This window comes from Mobula hypostoma, chromosome 4, assembly GCF_963921235.1.
Source record: "Mobula hypostoma chromosome 4, sMobHyp1.1, whole genome shotgun sequence".
NCBI lineage: Eukaryota > Metazoa > Chordata > Chondrichthyes > Myliobatiformes > Myliobatidae > Mobula > Mobula hypostoma.
This window is the reverse complement of record NC_086100.1, coordinates 151,324,453-151,341,871: the sequence shown is the minus strand read 5'-3', so window position 1 is coordinate 151,341,871 and position 17,419 is coordinate 151,324,453. Positions and strand designations below refer to the sequence as shown.

Sequence of the window (17,419 nt, the reverse complement as noted above, 5' to 3'; positions counted from 1 at the left end):
TGTGAGCAGCCGTTTGCAAGATGAGTATCGGAAAAACCTGAAAGAGCTCGTAAGGATGTTACACTTAGCGTAAAACTAGAAATAAGTAATCCTTTTGATTGTGGTGAACGAAGTAAGGACTAAGTGAGTTTGGCTTGTGGAAGCTGGCGAAGATGATGTTGAAGAGGTTTTGGCATCCCATGACCAAGAACTGATAGAATAGCTGATGCAATTGGAAGAGGAAAGGATAACAATCGAAACCAAATGAGAAATGATAAAGTACGACTTTAATTTTGAAAGGGTATGTAGGTTTAGGGGATATTTGCAGAATGGTTTGAGTGCTTACGAAGAACTGTATGATCTAAAAATGCTCGAGGCTAAGCAGTCAAGCAAGCCTTCCACATCAGCCACAGCAGACGACGATGAGATGACACCCCAGTGTCCCACCACCCCAAACCCCAGGCCACGGACAGATACCGATTCGTGGAGAATGCAGCGGTAGCCGGGAGACACACAGCACATCTTTAAGAAAAAAAGCCGAAATAAACATGCTAATTAATTAGGTACAAAATTTTATAATTTCACAAAATTTTCCCATATCAGTAAATGGTAATTGCTTCTTCGCTTTACAACATTCCAGCTTACGAACCATTTCATAGGAATGCTCTACCTTCGGATGGCAGGGGAAAACCTGTATGCGAAAAGGTAGGTCCGGTCCATGGGTTGAGATTCTAAAGTGGAGAAAGGCCAATTTTGATGGTATCAGAAATTATCCGCAAGTGTGGAATGGGACAGGCTGTTTTCACACAAAGGCAAAATTTTGAGAGTGCAAAACTTACACTTGCTTGTCAGAATTAAAGGTAAAGATAGCAGGGAGTCTTGGTTTTCAAGGGATATTTAGGGCCTGGTTAAGGAAAAAAAGGTGCATAGCAGATAAAGGCAGATAGGAACAAATGAGGTGCTTATGGAGTCTCAGAAATGCAGGAGAACACTTAAGAAATCAGGAGGACTAAAAGAAGGCATGAGTTTGCCCTAGCAGACAAAATTGGTCCTGTGGGAGATCAGAATGGTAATCCATGCGTGGAGCCAAAGCAAATGGAGAGAGATCTTAAATGGACTTTTTGCATCTGTATTTACTCAGGGGATAGACACAAACTCTATAGAAGCAAGGCAAAGCAGTATCAACTTCATGGACCCTATAGAGATTACAGAGGAGGTGTTTGCTGCCTTGAGGCAAATTAGAGCGGATAAATCCCCAGGGCCTGAGAAGGTTTTCTCTCGGACCCTGTGTGAGGCAAGTGCACAAATTGCCGGAGCCCTAGCAGAGATAGTTAAATCATCCTTAGCGACAGGTGAGGTACCACAGCATTGGGAGGAGAGCCAACAATGTTCCACTGTTTAAGAAAGGATCTGAAAATAAACCAGGAAATTATAGGCCAGTGAGCCTGACATCAGTCATGGCAAAGTTATTGGAAGGTATTCTAAGGGGTCAGATACACAAGTACAGGTCGACCTTCACTTATCCGACTACCTGTAATCTGGTTCCTTCAATAATCCGCACTGGTTTCAAATTTTCCTGGCCATCATACCAATCTGCTGCGCATTGTTTTGGTTGTGCTAGATCTGTTCACATGTTAGCGCGCTCTTGTAAGCACAAACAGGTGATTCCTGCTTGTTTTCCTGCATTTATTAATATCATTTGCGTGCGGTGTGGCCGCCCGACAGCTGCCCGTCTCACCCACCAGCGGTGGGGGAGCTAGTGCATGCTGGGCCAGTCCGCGTTCTCGCCCGCCTGCCAGCAGTCGTGCACTGCCCTCCGGCGTCGCCCGGCCGGCACTCCGTTCTCTTCTGCCTACAACCTCAGGTCAGACATGGTGACCCGCTGAATTTAAGCATATCATCACTAAGCGGAGGAAAAGAAACTAACCAGGATTCCCTCAGTAACTGTGAGTGCAATGTAGTCTTTAGGGTAACTGCAAGTCTGTGCCTTTGCTATCGCTTAGTTCACGCTTGAGTGCTGGTAGTGGGTGCACTTTATTTTTTGGCAGTGGGGAGGGGGGGATTGTTGCTCTTTGCCACTTATTCGCGAGGGGGGGAACTTAGGGGTTCTAACATTTAACTGTCATTCATCCTTTGGGGCACTCCTCTGTTTTCATAGATGGTTGCGAAGAAAAAGCATTTCAGGATGTATACATTCCTCTGACATTAAATGAACCTTTGATATTTTAAAGGTATGATGAGGTGGTTAGCTATTGCTTAATGTGATCCTTCTGTAATTCGGCATTTTCACTAATCCGGCACTCCTCAGGTCCCAATGGTACCGGATTATAAAAGGTCGACCTGTATTTGGATAGACATGGACTGATTGGGGATAGTCAGCATTGCTTTGTACATGATAAATCATCTGTAGCCAATCTTACACAGTTTTTTGAGGAAGTTACCAGGAAAGTTGATGAAGGCAAAGCAATGGATGTTCTCTACATGGATTTTAGCAAGGCATTTAACAAAGTCCTGCACAGGAGGTTGGTCAAGAAGATTCAGTCCCTTGGCATTAAAGATGAGATAGTAAACTGGATTATACATTGGCTTTGTGGGAGAAAGCACTGTGTAGTTGTAGATGGTTGCCTCCCTAATGGGATGCCTGTGACTAGCGGAGTGCCACAGGGATCAGTGTTGTTTATCATCCAGATCCCTGATATAGATGACAATGTGGTTAACTGGATCAGCAAATTTGCAGATGACACCAAGATAGGGGGTAGAGAGGACAACAAGGAAGACCATCTTGGCTTGCAGCGGGATCTGGACCAGCTGAAAAAATGGGCTGAAACATAGCAGATGGAATTTAATATAGATAAGTCTGAAATGTTGCACTTTGGTAGGACCGACCAGGGAAGGTCTTACACAGTGAACAGTAGGGCACTGAAGAGTGGGGTAGAACAAAGGGATATAGGAATACAAGACCCTAATTAATTGAAAGTGGCATCACAAGTAGACAGGGTCATAAAGAAAGCTTTTGGCGTATTGGCCTTCCAATTGAGTATAGGAAGATAGGATGTTATGTTGAAATTGTAGAAGATATTGATAAGGCCTTATTTGAAGTATTGCGAGCATTTCTGCTCATCTACCTACAGAAAAAGAGGTAAATAAGGTTGAAAGAGTACAGAGAAAATTTATAAGGATGTTGCCAGGACTAGAAGTCCTGAGTATTAAGGAAACATTGTATAGGTTAGGTCTTTATTCCATACAACATAGAAGATTGAGGAGAGATTTAATACAAAATTAAGAAGGGTATGAGGGTAAATGCAAATAGGCTTTTTCCACCAAGGTTGGGTGAGACTACAACCAGAGATCATGGGTAAGAATGAAAAGTGAGGTTTAAGGGGAACATGAGGGGAAACGTCTTCATTCAGAGGTTTGCAAGAGTGAGGAATGAGCTGCCAGCACAAATGGTACACATGAGCTTGATTCCAATGTTTAAGAAAAGTTTAAATTGGTATCTCGATGATAGAGGCATAGAGGACTATGGTCCCAGTGCAGGCCAATAGGAGTAGGTGGCTTAATGTGGACTAAATGGGCCAAAAGGCCCATATTTCTGTGCTGTACTTTTCTATGACTCTATGATGAAGAGGTCTCAACCTGAAACATTGACTTTTTATTCCCCTCCATAGATGCTACCTGACTTGCTTAATTCCTCCAGCATTTTTTGTTTTATAGCATCTGCAGAATCTCTTATGCTTATTCACCCCTTGCTTGTTTTCATAATTTTCTCTATTATCATCATTCTCTCCTACAAACGTAAGCCTCTTTAAAATGTTCCAAACCTCCTGCTTTGGATATTTCTAATGGTTGCCAAAATTGGAGAAATTAAAAATAATAGATTCTAAATGTGTTTAAGCAAATGGATCTGCTGTTCTAAAAATTCAGACAAAAACTTAAATCTCACACAAAAATACTGTTAGTTTATCGATTTAAGTAAATTATACCTACTGTACAAAATAAAATGCACTAAAACTATGACAGTGGATAGAAGGACCCATTTCTGTGCTGTACCTTTTGACTCTATGAAACTATATTTCCATGCTCATTTTGAGAATGTGTTTCCTCTATCACCATCATCAGGTGCCATGCCCAGTTTGAGCTTTGACTGCCATGGCCCACACACTCTTGTTTCGGGTCAAGTGGATCAATTCATTGGTACAGTATTCATTTCCAGTTCTCCGGCTGCTGTCTCCATCATCATTTGTCTTTGTCTTCCTCTTGCTTTCTTCCCTTCAATCCTTCTCATAATTATCGTGCATTCTAACTCCTCTTTCCTAATCACGTCCAATGAAGTTATGTTGCCTTTTCATGATCTCATACATTATTTCTCTTTTTGTGTTTGCTCTGTTCATGACATCCTCGTTAGATATTTGTTTCGTCCATGATATTCTTTGCATCCTCCTCTATCACTAATCGAATATATCATTAATTTGATATAGTACAGAATATACAACCAAATCTAATGCTAGCACTTTTAGAAATGTCACCTATATCGAGATGTTGAAGTGTGGAGCCATGCACTGTCTTTCACCGTGAGCATTCTGACAGGAGGAAAGAGTAGCTAAGGTGATGAACTTAAAAATGTGTGTGTGTGTGTGTGTGTGTGTGTGTGTGTGTGTGTGTGTGTGTGTTTATTTATTTATTTTAAAAAGACTGCTGCTGTAATGAATGCTGGCACAGGAGTTTAAGTGTATCAACTATGATAGATTTAGGATGTTACTTACATAGTTGAAGCGTGTTCAGATTTCCTTAACGTTTTAATACAGCAAGACAGTAATGCAAATATAAATGAGAAAGGGGAAGGCAGTTCAGCTAACACTTCATAAAGAAGATGGTGCTAGAATGACTACAAGGCAGCAGCACAAATAAAGATTTCAAATTTTATGGAGTTTTATCAATTTCTTGAATGAATGTCAAGATATACTCTTGGCCCATAGGATTGTCCCTTCCTTGACTCCAAATATTTAACCAGTTCTCCTTGCATTAGAGGCTCAAATCTCAAGAAAGGAGTTTTAAGCCAGAAACTTTGTAATCAACTATAAATGTTTCTTGCCAAGGTAGTCTGACAAGTTGAATGTTTCCAGCCTTATTTCAGATTGTCAGCCTCCAGTTATTTTGATTTTCAACATTAGACATTACTCTACAAATTGTACAGTAGATCTTAATTAAAATTTCAGATTTTTTACTTCATTGTACAAGTGACAACCAGCAGCACTCTTAACGCCATGTCAGAAGATCTTGGCTCAAGTCTCATCCCAGATCTGAGAGCATGAAAATGTATTTAAGGTGCTGCTGCATTTAGAGATAGCCTTTCACGTTATAAGTAGGGGGAAAAAGTCCACATCTTCAAACGCAGCGTTGTTTTGGAAAAAAAAAAGTTATCCCCATTACTAAGGCCAATATTTATGTCTCAATTAACATCACCAAGTTCAGGTTGTGGTTCGCAAATTGGCTACCTCTTCCAGCATTTATATCAGTAACTGCGAAACCGTTTGGAAGGTCAGAGATGGGATGTTACAGTGTTATGTTTTTAAAAAAAAACACATTTGAAAGAATGCTGTGTATCTGTGGGTCAGTGAATACTAATCCAGGGACAAAGAGACTTCCAGCTTATGTTTGCATCCTTCTTTCCACTGACAGCGTCATCAGTTTGGCCTACGCTCTCTGCAGCAAGCGAGGCCTCGGCTGAACTATCTGTTCGCCCACTCTGGCACCCGGAATGCCGGCGCAGCGCCATTTTTCTTCACCGTCACGCAGAACACAGCCACAGATTATGAAGTCAAATACAACACTCACCTTCAGCCTCATCGGGATCGTACATTTCGATACTGCGATGTTAATTTGCCGGGATCCGTTGGAGAGGGGCGGAAGCCGACCAGCTCACCAGACGCGTGGCCCAGGATTGATCTGCCGTCAGAAGCAAGACGCTCACCTCTGCTCAGCACTACGCATGTGCAGTGCCCTCTTGTTGTGAGGACGGCGAAATATAGGAATTTTCCTCTTGTAAAGTTTAACGGCGGTTGGCATTACCGCCACTTATTGAATTGGAGTGTACAGCAACGAGACAGGGAGTATGCCCGCTAAATTCAAGCCCCCCCCCAAAAAAATATTCAAATAACATCAGAAAGTCTAATGCTTTTCAGAAAGACAAATACGCTCTTGGGCACATTACAACCGCAATAATATTCTAACAAACTTTCCTTGCTAAACTGTGTCTGTCTCAAAGATCTTAATCTAGCAATTAGGTGTTTCCTTTGCACCTCATATGCTGCACTGTTTCTTGACAAGTGCAATCCCTACGAATGTCTGTATTATGCATATTAATTCTGAACGAGGAATTATTCAACCTCGTATGTCCAATAGAAGACTTGTAAGTATACTACTTCCCTACTTTTATACCCATCTCCCGATTGAACTTCCACCATCCTCTGAATCTTGCAGTAATGCAGAACTTTATTTTCCTTATCGCAATTTTGTTGTCACAGTAATTGAACAGACTTTCAAAATAATGGCCTCCTTTTGCATGTTGGGTGTTTGATGTTTTCTTTGAATGCGTTCCGTAGTGTTTCTTTGTTTTGGTATAGTCTGCCTATTTATTTCTTCCACCAAAGTGCATGACCATATGTAACATGATACACTGCTGTGTAACACGCTGTAGGGTTTCACTGATAATATAATGGTTTCTCTGTAGCAGCAATGTTTGGGTTATTACTAAAAATAACAGGGTTTGGAATGCTGTTGTTCTTTCTTGTGAGCTGGAAGAGAGATTTTCACGGTCTTTTGCTGGGGAGAGATGAGAGAAGATGTGAATGGAGAGAGTTGGTAGACCGCTGGACGGGGTGGACTTGGAGTGAGGGTCCGAGGGGCAGCGACAATCAGAGGAGGTTGATGGTGGACAATCGACTTATCAGTGAGCTCCAACATTGTGCAACAGGCAGTTTAATAAGATAGGGCCCTTTTTTTCTTTTTTTCATTTCTTTTCTAACCATATAGTCAAAGTAAGAATTATAAAGCTTAATCGTTTAATCGCATATTGTGTACTGTTTGTTATTTTGGGTTAACAGGGGACACATCACGCCGCATCTATCCAAAAAAGGTTTCTTAAGTTTGGCCAAGCCAGGGACTATCACCCCCCCCCCCATATTAAGTCGCTAGCCGAAGCGAGAGTTACAATTGTGGGGGCTTGTCTGGGATTGATTCCGTTGGATGCTGTGTGATTACCCTGAGCAATGAACCACTGGGGCAGATATTTGTACTCCGAATGAATTGTTAATTCTACTGTTGAAGTTGCGATTGTGGGCGGAGGTTTGATAAAATGGCAGGCGCAGCTTTCATTTTAATACAGACCAGCGCTGAGGTATCGGTAGCTGGGGTTAGAGATTTCAAAAACAGGGTTCTCTCGTTTCTGAGGAGTGAGGGGAAAGAGTGGTCGGATTTGGAATGTCTAATTAATCCACATCCCCTGGTGAAGAGTGAGAATTCTGAGTTAGTATCCGCCCTTACTTCTCTGGCGAATAAATGGAAAAGACAGATTCAAAGTCCTAGCTATGGCAGGCTCTGCCTATTCTCTGGAATAACGCCACCCCTAGAGGGGAGGAGGAGTATGAGACTTGGGCAGAGCAGACCTCTCAGTTGTTAATGAGTGGCAGTGCTCTAATGATGAAAGGTGACAGTGATTGGTTGAAAGTTTGAATGGGCAGGCCACTGATGTTGTGAGAGCTGTCAGATTGAAATATCCGGTAGCGACAGCTGTCAATTACATGCAAGCACTGGACAATGCTTTTGGCTCATGCTGGGGTTTCAGAACATGCATCAGGAGAAGGGGGAGAAGCTTTCTGCTTTTATTTTTTCTCTAGAGAGGCAGCTAAATTGCTTGCAGTGCAGAGGGGTCATTCAGGTGGCTGAGGTGGATCAGTTAAGAATGGACCAGATAGCCAGGGGCGCCTAGTCCCATGACCTGATTGCTTGGGGTCTCTGACAGTCTCGTAAGACGTGCCCCCCTCCATCTTTTGTTGAGTTGATCAGAGAGGTACAGGAAGAGGAGAATGCGGCAGAGGTGCGGGAGGACTCCGTCAGCAAGGTACAGTCCTCAGCAGTAGTCTCCTGTGGTGAAGTGACCACAGATAGCCTACCCCGGGGGAGCAGTAGAGGAGATTGTGGCAGAGTTGAGAATGGAGATATGTTGGCTATTATCAGCGGGTGTGACCCCCCCCCATGTGATAGAGCTGATGGGGCAGTGGATTCCCCAAAGGGACGAACAATAATTGACAGCTGTCGCTACCGGATATTTCAACCTGACAGCTCTCACAACATCAGCTGGCAGCAGGTGTCACACCAGAAGGAGAGTGAGCCCCCGGGTACCTCAGCAGGGGGAGTCATTGGGAAAATCTAGAGGAGACCCAGTGAGGGAAAGGCCTGGTGTCTCTGGGGGAACACATTCCCAGCAATGTACCAAGGAACTCCCGAAAGTGAAAGGCCCAACTCCTGAAGGCTTATTGGGTCCATGCTCCAGTCTGTCGCTACGAATAGAGGGTATTTATGCTAAAGCCATACTCAACACCAGGTCACAGGTCATGTTGTTGTACCATTTGTTTTACAACCGGTATCTGAAGCATTTGCCAATGACACCATTCAGGGCACTGGAGATCTGGGGGCTTAATGCTAGTGATTATCCATACGACGGTTATTTGTCAGTGAAGTTGGAGTTCTCAGAGGCCGATGTGGGAGTGTCTGAGGTCCTTGATACACTGGTGCTGGTTTGTCTGGACCCGGAGAAGGGCAGCGTTTCAATTCCGGTGGGGACCAACACCCCTCTTGTGAGGAGACTCATGGTGGCCTGCAAGGAGAAGACTGGCGAGAGCTTTCTGGGGACATTGTCCGTGCTCCCGGGGTTTCGAGCTGCTTTTGAGGAAGTGCATGGCAGCATTGGGCCAGATACCGAATTTAGACAAGGGACTGTAAAGTTCACCCAGTTGAAGCCAATGGTGGTATGGCCCGGGGAAGTAGCGAGAGTGATGGGGACCCCCAAATTTTCTGGAGTGCCTGAGCGCGAAGCCCTCTTAGTGGACTCTCCAGAAGACCACGAGGGGCAGTCAGGATTTCCTGCTGGGGTACTGGTGAGGCCCCAATTGCAGAGGCCCTCAGTTGTACAGGCAAGTGGGATGGCAGTGATTGTCAGGAACACTACAAAGGGGGAGGTCACCTTCAAGCGGGGGATGCCCCGGCGCTTTTCTTCCTGGTGACGGTGATGTCTAGTGCCCCGGCGAGACACCCCGGGGAGAAACTATTGGAAGAGGGGGGAAAGTTGACCGCTGAGTCATTCAGCTTCGGGGACTCCCCAGTTCCTGTGGGTTGGAAGAGGAGATTGGTGGAGAAGATGTTGAAGCTGGAAGGTGTCTTTTCCACTGACGAGTTTGATGTGGGTTGTTCAAAGAGCACATGTCACACTATCCGGGTGACTGAGGATACCCCGTTCAGAGAAAGGCCACGGCGACTGGCCCCTGCAGAGATGGAGGACGTTTGGCAGCATTTGTGTAAGTTGAAGGGAACTGGGATCATCACTGAATCCGGAAGCCCCTATGCATCCCCAAAAGTAGTGGCCCGAAAGAAGAATGGGAAAGTACAGATGCGTGTGGACTACAGGACTCTGAACAGGCGCACCATCCCCGTCCCGAGGACTGAAGACGTGCTGGCATGCCTGAGTGCTGCCAAGTGGTTCAGGTTGCTGGACTTGAGGAGTGGATATTACCAGATCCCCATGAGTGAGGCCAACAAAGAGAAAACGGCATTTATATGCCCCCAGGATTTTTCCAGTTGGAAAGGATGCCCCAGGGCATCTCAGGAGCTCCTGAAATCTTCCAGTGGGCCATGGAGAAGACGGTGGAGGATATGAACTTGCTTGAGGTATTGGTACATCTGGATGACCTCATAGTATTTGGATTCACCTTGGAAGAACATGAAGCGAAGGTGCTGAAGGTGCTGGGCTGCCTGAAAGCTGAAGGGTTAAAACTCTCCCTGGACTATTGCCAGTTCTGTCAAATGTCTGTTAGCTATGTTGGGCACACAGTGTCACAGATGGGGTAGCTACAGATCCAGCTAAGATCAAGGCCATTACCACTTGGCCAAGACCCCAGACTGTGAGTGCTCTGTACTCATTCCTCGGGTTTTGTGGTTACTATTGGAAGTTTGTGAAATGCTACACGAAAGTGAACCACCCTTTGAATCGGCTTCTGTGTGGTTACCCTCCCTTGGGGAAGAAAGGGAGCGGGATAAAAGGACAGGGGGGTGGAGAGTATCTTAGCCTGTCGGGGCCCTTTGGACCGAGGTGGGATGCGAAATGTGAGAAGGCCTTTCAGTCACTGAAGGAGCTGCAGGCCCAGGCAGCAGTGCTGGCTTTTGCAGACACCCGATTACCGTATGTACTGCACATGGATGCCAGCCGAGAGGGTTTAGGGGGCATCCTGTATCAAGATCAGGGCTCTGGGTTGAGGGCAGTTGTGTTTAGCAGCTGGAGTTTGTCGCCCTCCGAGAAAAACTATCCCACACACAAGTTGGAAGTTCTGCCGTTGAAATGGGCAGTGGTGGATAAGCTGAGTGACTACCTCTATGGGACCAAGTTTGAGGTGAGGACAGACAACAACCCCCCAAACTTATATCCTGACATCGGCGAAATTGGATGCCACAGGCCATCAATGATTGGCGGCGTTGTCTGCCTATGACTTCAGCCTGAAGTACCGGCCGGGAAGCTGGAACATTGACGTTGATGCTTTGTCCCAACGGGCGCACAAGGGACTGGTTAGGGACGAGGAGTGGGAGAGCGTTCCTGCCCCGGGGGTGAAGGCCCTGTGTCAGTTTGCCATCACCGTGAAGGCAGAGGAAAAGGAGGGGCAGGAGCAAGTGGTGGATCAATTGGGGGCCTCTGATGACACCATCACCCAAGTTTAGTGTAACCTGACTGCTCTGAAGACCAATTAGCTGCCGGGATTGAGTTCTGGGGAAGTGGCTGCTGCTCAGCGCAACGATCCAGGCATTGGTACCATTTGGGCAGCAGTCGAAAAAGGAGACATAGCTTAGGTGGAGAGGATGAAAAACATGTCGCTGCCTCCATTACTATGAGAATGGCCTTGGTTGGAGTTGAAGAATCAAATCTTATACCGGATCACATCACCCCCAAACCGACCCCAGCGTTGCCAGCTGGTTCTGCCCGAGAAGTATTGGAGGATTGCGTTGGAAGTCACTTCATGATGATTCTGGACACTTGGGGGTGGAAAAGACCTATGGATCTGCTCAGAGACTGGTTTTACTGGCTCCGAATGAAGTCGGAGGTCGAAGAATACTGCAATTCATGCATTCGATGTATACCATGGAAGACACTGCCTATGTGGGCAGCTTCTTTGTCACACTTGCAGAGTGCAGGGCCTCTGGTCCTGGTGTGTGTGGATTTCCTGTCCATAGAACCCTATGCCAGCAACACAGCAAATGTCTTAGTCATCACGGACCACTACACCAGATATGCTCAGGCTTTTCCTACCAAGGACCAGAGGGTGTCTATGGTTGCAAAGGTGTTATGGGAGAAGTATTTCAATTATTATGGCCTTCCCAGGCGAATACATAGCGATCAGAGACAGGATTTCGAGAGCAGACTCATCCATGAGTTACTGGGCATGCTTGGCGTCGAGAAGTCAAGGACCATGCCCTATCACCCGCAGAGTGATCCCCAGCCAGAGACGTTTAACCAGACTTGCTATACGTGCTCAGGACCCTGCAGATCAGCAAGAAGAGCAGGTGGAGTCAACATATTGGGCATCTGTTTCACAGTTATAATTGTACACGAAATGAAGCTACTGGGTAATCACCAAATTATCTGATATTTGGGCATGAGGCGAGGTTGCCCATTGACCTTTGTTTTGGGACTGACGAGGGTGACTTACCACTGAAGACTTATCTGAAGTATGTGTCTGACATGAGAAGAGAGTAGAAAAGGGCTTATGAATTAGCTGGGGTCACGGCTGCCCAGCAGAATTAAGGGAATAAGAGGAGGTATGATCAAAAGGTGAGGTTCTCCCAACTTCTGCCAGGAGACAGTCCACATAAGGAATTTGGGGCTATCTGGAAAGCATAAGTTGCTGACCGTTGGGTGGCTACGCCCTATGTGGTGGAGAGTCAGATGCCAAACCTACCAGTTTTCCCGGTGAAACCAGAGAATGGGAATGAGCCTGTCAAGGTTCTCCATTGGAATAACCTGTGGCCCCTGGGTCAAGAGGTACAGGTAGACCCAGAGCCCAACTTGGAGCCTACACCTAGTAAGAGGACTCTGCGGAAACGTCGGGTGACTACTGAGCTCCCAACAGGCGAGGTCAAGCCGCACCCCCCCACCCCCGCCACCCCGAGAGGGATACTGATTCGGAGGATGAGGACCTGGATGTGTGGTATACGCTGCCTTTCGCTAACTCCCCATTGATTGAGGAAGAGACTCCCGGCCCTTCTCCCATTGAGACAGGTGAGGGGGGTGCATCTGTGGGCAGCCTGGGTTGCAGCGGGACTCTGCAGGGGAGGAAGTGGGGTTTGATCACAGAACAGAGGGCTCCAAATTGCAGGTGGGCACGAGTGATAGATTGGAGGAGACCTCGCCAGGTAAACCCAGTATCCCCAGTAGTGTCAAAACCTGAAATGTTAGATGATGGGGTGCAGAGGTCTCAGAGAATTAGGAGACCACTGGATAGGTTGGCCTACATAGCACCAGGGGAACAGAATGTGACCCCTACTGTGCCGGGGAGCTATGTCACTGCTTTTTACACCTGGACTGGGCTTTGTGTTTTGCAGGAAGGGTTGGAGAATTATCTCAGTGTCATGAGGATATGACTAAATTTGGTTGGGGGGAGAGTGTAACATGCTGTACGGTTTCACTGCTGTATAACATGCTGTAAGGTTTCACTGATAATGTGATAGTTTCTCTGTAGCAGCAATGTTTGGGTTATGACTGGAGATAACGGGGTTTGGAATTCTATTGTTCTTCCTTGTGAGCTGGCAGAGAGATTTTCGCGGTCTTTTGCCGGGGAGAGATGAGGAGAGAAGACGTGAATGGAGAGAGTTGGTAGACCGCTGGACAGGGTGGACTTGGAGCGAGAGTCCGAAGGGAAGTGACAATCGGAGGAGGTCGATGGTGGACGATTGACGATTGACTTAACAGTGAGCTCTAACATTGTGCAACAGACTGTTTAATAAGATTGGGCCCTTTTTTCATTTCTTTACTAACCATATGGTCAAAGTAAGAATTATAAAGCTTAATCATTTAATCTCATATTGTGCACTGTTCGTTATTTCAGGGTACTGATTTGTAACAAGGGACACATCACACCGCATCCACCCAAACAAGCTTTCTTTAAGTTTGGCCGGGCCGGGGGCTATCACCCCCTATATTAGTCCCCTAGTCAAAGTGAGAGTTACACATACATTTTCCAACATTGTATTTCATTTGCCACTTCTTTGCCCATTCCACTAAACTAAGTCTCTCTGTTTCCTCAACACAACAGCTCCTCCAACTGTCTTTGTATCATCTGCAAATTTAGCCACAAATCCATTAATTCCATAAATCATTAATATACATTGTAAATCAGCGGCCCCAACACCAACTCCTGTGGAACTCCACTGGTAACAGGCAGCCAGCCAGAATAGGATCCCTTTATTCCCACTCACTGTTTTCTGCCGACCAGCCAATGCTCCACCAATGCTAGTGACTCCCCTGTAATTCCATGGGCTCTTATCTTGCTATGCAGCCTCAAGTGCGGCACCTTGTCAAAGGTCTTCTGAAAATCTAAGTACACCATGTCTACTGCATCTCCTTTGCCAACTCGCCTTGTAATTTCCTCAAAAAATTGCAGTAGGTTTGTCAGACAGGATTTTCCTTTCAGGAAACCACTGGAACATGCGACACTTCCACAGCTTTCTTTTATACAGGGTACCCTGCATATGCAGAGCTACGTTCCCCTCCACAGTTACTACTATTTTGCCTAACGCATTCTCCGCAATTGCCCTAATCATGTTCTCCACCAGATCTACCACACCACATTTTACCACTACAAACATCTGCTACATGACCAAACTTATGGTATTGAAAATATCTCCGAGGGGGCAGCACCATGTACCTCATATTACCTAAATTAATTCTATCCGGCAACTTTTTCCATTATATTTAATCAACTATCTGTTTAATAAGCTATATGTTCAATAAGCTATATGTTCTAACTTCACCACAAAATCCACTTAAATGTTTAGCATCCAAAACCCTTCCCCCGACGAAATTATTTTTAACTTGGTCCATGGATACACATCTAGAGACACTCCAAATGTTACTCCCCAAAGCCAATGTCATTCAATATAATTCCTTGTGTTACTTTCCTTCCTCCCACGGCTTTAACCCCCAAAGCTTTCTCACATTGCTTACTATCTTTACAAAAGTCTAGGAGTTGTCCCCTCTCTTAAAGGTTTTGCACCCACAATTGCTTTTTTTCAAATTTTCATTTAGTCTAATTGGATTGATAACTGAAACAGGTCCACATTCAAAATTCAGCAAAATTTTAAACTCTTCCGTCCTATTATTTAAATCCTATCTACTGCTTTCATCACTTGAAAATAAGCCACTATATCCCTCAATCGGTCACTTATTTTTCTGTTTCCCAGAAACCTGCTCTTCCTCTTCCTCCATACATTCCTGTCACCTAATACAGCTTGCGTTCACTACCACTGTTTTCTCCATTGCTTCCTGCCATCTCTAGCCCTCTTCCTTCCTGAGAGAAAACTCCCAACAGCAGGCTTCGCCCTGTGCTTCAACCTCAGTCTACAGCTAAGATCCTCCCCCAGCTCCATACTCTGCCCTCTTCCCTAATATCAGAATCAGAATCAGGGTTAATATCACTGGCGTATGTCATCAAATTTGCTGTTTTGTGGCAGCAGTATATTGTTACACATAACAATAAAAAACTGTAAATTACTTTGTGTGTATATATACACATTACGTTACATTAAATAGTGGAAAACGAGAGTAAAAGATAGTGAAGTAGTGTTCATGGATCATTGTCCTTGCAGAAATCCAATGGCAGAGGGGAAAAAGTTAGACTGTAATACCATAACACTTAGAATTAGGCCATTTGGCCCGTCAAGTCTGCTCCGCTATTCAATCATGGCTGATTCTTTTTTCCCCTCCTCACCCCCGTTCCCTGGCCTTCTTCCCGCAACCTTTGATACTGTGTGTAATCAAGAACCTATCAAGCTCTCCCTTAAATAAACCTAAGAAACTGGCCACTTCAGCTGCCTGTGGTAATAAATTCCACAAATTCACAAAGAAATTTCACAGCATCTCTGTTTTAAATGGATGCCCCTCTATTCTGAGGCTGTGCCCTCTTGTCCTAGACACCCCCCCCCCACCATGGGAAACATCTTTTTCACATCTACTCTGTCTAGGCCTTTCAATATTTGAAAGGTTTCAATGATATCACTCCTTATCCTTCCAAATTCCAGTGAAATATCACAGAGAAAGAAAGAAAGGACGGAGACTGTAGATACTGAAAATGAAGCAAGATGGTGAAGGGGTCTCCCCCGAATGGTCGACCTTGCATCCACAGCTGCCACTGCATCCGCTGAATTCCTCCAGCATGTTTGTTGCTCAGTGTCAGATACTCGGTAGATGGGAAAGCTGAGCTTAAATATGTACATATCAAAGATACATTGAAGAAAGGAGGGTGGATGGGCATTGTTGGACACACATTGAATTAGGGATGACGGCTCAGTGCCACTCCAGAGGGTGGTACAGGAGGATGCTGAGAGACAATGCTTAATTTCTGTAGATAAACATCAGTTTGCCAGACCATAATGGTACCATCTTTTGAGGTGAGTATATTGTCAATACAAGAACGTGGAACAGAGAACATTACAGTGCTATACAGGTCATTCGATCCATGATGTTGTACCATTCTTTTAACCAACTCTATGATCAACCTTAAACCTCTGCTGCAACATTGCTTTCTACTTTTCTATCATCAATGTACTCATTTAAGAGGTTCTTAAATGCACCTGATGTAAGGGTTATTTCTAATAAACAAAGTACTACAAGTTCAAAACCGAGTAGTTCAGAGCAAGTGAAAGGACTGAAAATATCAAGCTAGTCAATATTGCATCAGCAGTTTAAATGAATGGTTTATAGATAATTAGAGACAAGAGGGAAGGGTCCAGGTGGGTTGGGACTTTTGGAGATGGGAGAAGGGGTCCGTAATCTGAACTGAAGACATCTGGAAAAAGAAATGGACACAGAATTGGAGGAAAAAGTCACAGGGACACAGGGGGAAAATGTGAAGTCGTGTCTGAAGACTGATCTTTGGGATCAGAGAGGGAAGATTGAAAAAAAGGTAGTGAAAAAATGCTGAGTGTTTGAATTTGGAAGAAATGGGATCAATAGAAAAAGGGAAACAGATCCTGAGAGGTATTGAACTTCAATAATGCAAGGAATTGAGTTTAATATACAGACTTGGACTGAGAATTAATTTACCAGGTGGGAAGCAAGGAGTAGGATTAAATGTGAGTTCATTCACTTATGTGTATAATACAGGAAAGTAGGACTTTTTAAAAAAATGGTCATAGATTGGCAATGTTCAGAAACCTATGCATCCTTGTATAAAAGTCAATGAAGAACATGCAGATATTGTAAACAATTAAGATGGTAATTGGTACATTGGCATTTACATGAAGATTTGAATCTTAATGCAATTATATGGAGTCTTGGTGAGATCGTAGCTGGAGTATTACATGATCTTTTGGTCTCCTTACCTAAAAGAAAGATCTTCTTGCCACAGGGAGTGGAATGAAAGTTTGCCAGATTGGTTTCTAGATAGAACAGTTGCTGTATTAGAAGGCAATGAACCTATAAGACTTGACTGGAAAACCAACACAAAGGCTGTTTACAAGAAAGGGATGAGCAGACTCCAATTTCTAAGGAAGCTGAGATCCTTTAATGTGTGCAACAAGATGTTGGAGATCTTTTAGCAGTCTGTTGCAGTCAGTGCAGTCTTCTTTGCGACTTTATGTTGGGGGAGCAGCATTGGTGTTGGTGATACAAAAAGACTAAATAAACATATCAAAAAGGCTGGATCCATCCTTGGCTACAACCTGGGCTCTTGAGTTAATGGTGGAGAGGAGGTCACTAAACAAACTGTTATCCATTATGGACAATCTGGCACATCCTCTCCATGACCTACTGAATAAGCAGTGGAGTACTCTTTGGAACAGACTCATTCAGCTCCGCTGTCATAAGCATCATTACAGTAAAGCTTTCCTAACAAATACAATAAGCAGATACAACATTTCACCTCTGTGCACAGGTGACACACATCATAGTACAATAATCTCTATT

General features: G+C 44.7%; 1 protein-coding gene across 1 annotated transcript in view; it reads right to left on the bottom strand.

The window, feature by feature from the left end:
* The window catches only part of polr2b (RNA polymerase II subunit B), a 53,145-nt gene extending 47,195 nt beyond the window's left edge, over window positions 1–5,950 (bottom strand). The window contains exon 1 of the mRNA XM_063046722.1: window positions 5,815–5,950. Coding sequence (XP_062902792.1) covers window positions 5,815–5,839 — 25 coding nt within the window. The 5' untranslated portion in view covers window positions 5,840–5,950. The remainder of the gene's footprint in view (window positions 1–5,814) is intronic.
* Between the last annotated feature and the right edge of the window lie 11,469 nt (window positions 5,951–17,419).